Source organism: Rhinoderma darwinii, chromosome 2, assembly GCF_050947455.1.
Source record: "Rhinoderma darwinii isolate aRhiDar2 chromosome 2, aRhiDar2.hap1, whole genome shotgun sequence".
Taxonomy (NCBI): domain Eukaryota; kingdom Metazoa; phylum Chordata; class Amphibia; order Anura; family Rhinodermatidae; genus Rhinoderma; species Rhinoderma darwinii.
The window spans coordinates 257,581,020-257,585,654 of NC_134688.1; the positions used below are offsets into that span (position 1 = coordinate 257,581,020).

At 39.3% G+C, this 4,635-nt stretch overlaps 1 protein-coding gene across 2 annotated transcripts in view; it reads left to right on the forward strand.

Annotated features, from left to right (window-relative positions):
* The first annotated feature begins 436 nt into the window (after positions 1-436).
* Positions 437-4,635, forward strand: part of C2H1orf94 (chromosome 2 C1orf94 homolog) — a 168,330-nt gene continuing 164,131 nt past the window's right edge. For both annotated transcript variants that reach the window (XM_075850495.1, XM_075850496.1), the window contains exon 1: positions 437-693. In XM_075850495.1, coding sequence (XP_075706610.1) covers positions 452-693 — 242 coding nt within the window. In that variant the 5' untranslated portion in view covers positions 437-451. The remainder of the gene's footprint in view (positions 694-4,635) is intronic.

A 4,635-nucleotide genomic window follows, 5' to 3' on the forward strand; every position in this document is an offset into this window, starting at 1 on the left:
AGTGGGCGGGGTATTCCATTCCAAAGCTTCAACCAATAGCTGCAGAGCACTAACCAATGCCAGAAAGAGGAGCCCTGATTAGGGCGACTGCCGCTACCAGCCGAGGTTGTATTATATGCGGCACACAATCAATCTACACTAGAGGGCACACCTTCAAATCAGTTTAATGTGGGAACACACATAAAACTAAAATAAAGGCCCTGGTATGTTGTATGCAGTACATAGTCCGTTTTAACAATGATCAATTTTAATGTTATAAATATTATAGGATTGTTATTTTTCAATTCAGTGTAAATCTAGACACTATATATCTTATAGTTCACCCTTGCTTTGCAAGCCAATTCTTTCTAAGCTGTCGTGAGACATTTCTTCCGTTGCCCTGTCCTAACTGGTAAGTAGGCATTTGAGTGTTAACTGCCATAGTGGAAAGGGCACAGGATACCTAAACAAGATGTTTCTACCTGGATCTGTATCACAGAACGTCTCAGAAACTTCTAACCAAGTCCCACCTGTAGGACCGTGCCCTAGGCATATCTGGGTCCATCCAGATGCTCCTAAGGACGAGTTTGACAGAGTTTGTCATGAAATTTGGAAACGAACACAGAGTTTACCAGAGGGTTTAAAATACCAAGATGGAAATTTGAGATTAAAGACTAAAAAGACACAAGAAATGTCAAATAATTCTAATGTGAGGTAAGATTATTACTTTGGAGGAATTATATTGTCAGAGTCGGATTATAGGGATAGCAAAAGGGGCAATTGCCAAGGGACTCCACAACCTAGGGGTCTTCACCACCCAGTTCCCACCTGCCCTTCCAGCCTATCCTAAACATACATGGGGCTTTGAAAGATTTCAAGAATACCTCCAACAATATAAAACTTTAATATGTGGCAGAACAGGCAATTATGCAGCGTTTCCTAATATTTATTGCTAGGGGTCGGAGTTCCATTCCCCTGACTGCTCTACTAGCTAGAAGAAATCCAGTTGTTGCAAATGCCTGTTTACAAGGGGATAAGAAGCATCAAGATACAAAACGCAATATTTGTCTCCTGGTTGAGGGAAGAATCAGGCATGCTAAAACCCAACATGTCGAACCTGGTTTCCCTCAATAGCAGACATCAGGGGACTGTGGGACGTATTAGATGTCATTAGGTGCTGTTGCTGCTGACAATTGACTAATGTACTGTATGTGGCCAGCGTAAGTTATCCACTGATACTAGGGATGGGTCACCTAGGGCCTCCACCAACCTTGATCCAGCCCTGAACATTAAAGCGGATGTGTCATAAAGAAGTCACAAACATGCCGATTTCAACGTGCCGTAACTTTTTAGGTAATGTGCCGTAGTTTAGGAGCATTTAGTAGTTATAGCTGTGGCGTGTCTGGCACTGCAAGTTTGAATCCAAGTATATTCATATATCCATATTCCCTGCCTACCCTCTCCCAAGTATATTCATATATCCATATTCCCTGCCTACCCTCGCCCAAGTATATTCATATATCCATATTCCCGGTCTACCCTCGCCCAAGTATATTCATATATCCATATTCCCTGCCTACCCTCGCCCAAGTATATTCATATATCCATATTCCCTGCCTACCCTCACCCAAGTATATTCATATATCCATATTCCCTGCCTACCCTCGCCCAAGTATATTCATATATCCATATTCCCTGCCTACCCTCGCCCAAGTATATTCATATATCCATATTCCCTGCCTACCCTCGCCCAAGTATATTCATATATCCATATTCCCGGTCTACCCTCGCCCAAGTATATTCATATATCCATATTCCCTGCCTACCCTCGCCCAAGTATATTCATATATCCATATTCCCTGCCTACCCTCACCCAAGTATATTCATATATCCATATTCCCTGCCTACCCTCGCCCAAGTATATTCATATATCCATATTCCCTGCCTACCCTCGCCCAAGTATATTCATATATCCATATTCCCTGCCTACCCTCGCCCAAGTATATTCATATATCCATATTACCTGCCTACCCTCGCCCAAGTATATTCATATATCCATATTCCCTGCCTACCCTCGCCCAAGTATATTCATATATCCATATTACCTGCCTACCCTCGCCCAAGTATATTCATATATCCATATTCCCTGCCTACCCTCGCCCAAGTATATTCATATATCCATATTCCCTGCCTACCCTCGCCCAAGTATATTCATATATCCATATTACCTGCCTACCCTCGCCCAAGTATATTCATATATCCATATTCCCTGCCTACCCTCGCCCAAGTATATTCATATATCCATATTACCTGCCTACCCTCGCCCAAGTATAATCATATATCCATATTCCCTGCCTACACTCGCCCAAGTATATTCATATATCCGTATTCCCTGCCTACCCTCGCCCAAGTATATTCATATATCCATATTCCCTGCCTACCCTCGCCCAAGTATATTCATATATCCATATTCCCTGCCTACCCTCACCCAAGTATATTCATATATCCGTATTCCCTGCCTACCCTCGCCCAAGTATATTCATATATCCATATTCCCTGCCTACCCTCGCCCAAGTATATTCATATATCCATATTCCCTGCCTACACTCGCCCAAGTATATTCATATATCCATATTCCCTGCCTACCCTCGCCCAAGTATATTCATATATCCATATTCCCTACCTACCCTCACCCAAGTATATTCATATATCCATATTCCCTGCCTACCCTCGCCCAAGTATATTCATATATCCATATTACCTGCCTACCCTCGCCCAAGTATATTCATATATCCATATTCCCTACCTACCCTCACCCAAGTATATTCATATATCCATATTCCCTGCCTACCCTCGCCCAAGTATATTCATATATCCATATTCCCTGCCTACCCTCACCCAAGTATATTCATATATCCATATTCCCTACCTACCCTCACCCAAGCATATTCATATATCCATATTCCCTGCCTACCCTCGCCCAAGTATATTCATATATCCATATTCCCTGCCTACCCTCACCCAAGTATATTCATATATCCATATTCCCTACCTACCCTCACCCAAGCATATTCATATATCCATATTCCCTGCCTACCCTCACCTTCCAGACGTTGATTGACATTGTTCCCCCTATTTGGGTAAGTGAGGGAAAGATTTTTTTCAGAAATATCAGTTCTATTAATCTGAATAGGATTGAACAGCAGGTACACAGATTTCTGCAAGTTTTGTTCAGATGAATGGAGCTGATTTTCAGTAGCAGAAATTTCTGCAATAAATCTGCAGCGTGTGAACTTATTCTTATACTCATAAACTACTGCACATTTACTCATAAGTGACAGCAAGGTGAAATCAGCATGAGTGTCACTTCTTCATGCAGCATAAATATGTGACGATCCTCTTTAATAAAAGACACAATGAGTGACAACACTAAAAAAATAAAGGCTGTTTTATGGACAATTGTGGCTTTTAAAATATATATTTTGTCCTCTAATATAATTTGATTTATGCATCAAGCAATATTTCACAGCGAATCTCCAACTTTTAAAGATCTCATTTGCAGCATGCAAGATATTGCAAGATATAATTATAGATACTAAGCCATTATTTTAACAACACAGATTGTGAAGATGAGTGAAGTTAATGGGCAAAATTATAAACTTCCGGAATCAATAGAAATTGAGGAGCGTCACCTTATTTTTTTCTTATTAATGTATAGTAGCATAGAGAAGCATATATGAAGTGCTTCAGGACCTGTCGCTATATCCCAGCTGGACCCTGACCTTTCTATAAATAAAGACACCTCGTATAAAAGAACAATTAGTCTGGTCATTCCAACTTTCATGGGACTTTAAATATAGAAACATGCTGATGTTTGCACAGTCCTAGGGACAGGGAAAGAAATAGTCAGCAATGGGTATTTGAAGCTTATAGGAATCACAATTGTCTCTGAAGGCCAGGCAGCAGTTTCATCACTGTGACTGGTCATACTTTTACCTATTTTATATTCTGAGAGGGTCATTGACATGCTCTTGTTTGTCCATGTTCAAAACACTGTATTCTATATTGAAACTTGCACTGACTTACAAAGGAACCTATATTTTTTGTACATATTATGAGCATATCAGTAAATATGTGGTCAGACAAGCATCATTTGTTCACTCATTCAGGGAATTTTGCTCTGATGTCCAATCACTAGACTCACAGAGACGTATTGCCCTTGGCACTATTTTTTTTTTACAAAGACATAAAAATTGAAAGAGCTAAACAATCTGTCTGTCTATCTATCCATCTATCTATCTATCTATCTATCTATCTATCTATCTATCTATCTATCTATCTATCTATCTATCTATCTATCTATCTATCTATCTATCTATCTATCTATCTATCTATCTATCTATCTATCTATCTATTAGCTCATATCTATCTATCTATCTATCTATCTATCTATCTATCTATCTATCTATCTATCTATCTATCTATCTATCTATCTATCTATCTATCTATCTATCTATCTATCTATCTATCTATCTTATCTATCTATCTATCTATCTATCTATCTATCTATCTATCTATCTATCTATCTATCTATCTATCTATCTATCTATCTATCTATCTATCTATCTATCTATCTATCTATCTATCTATCTATCT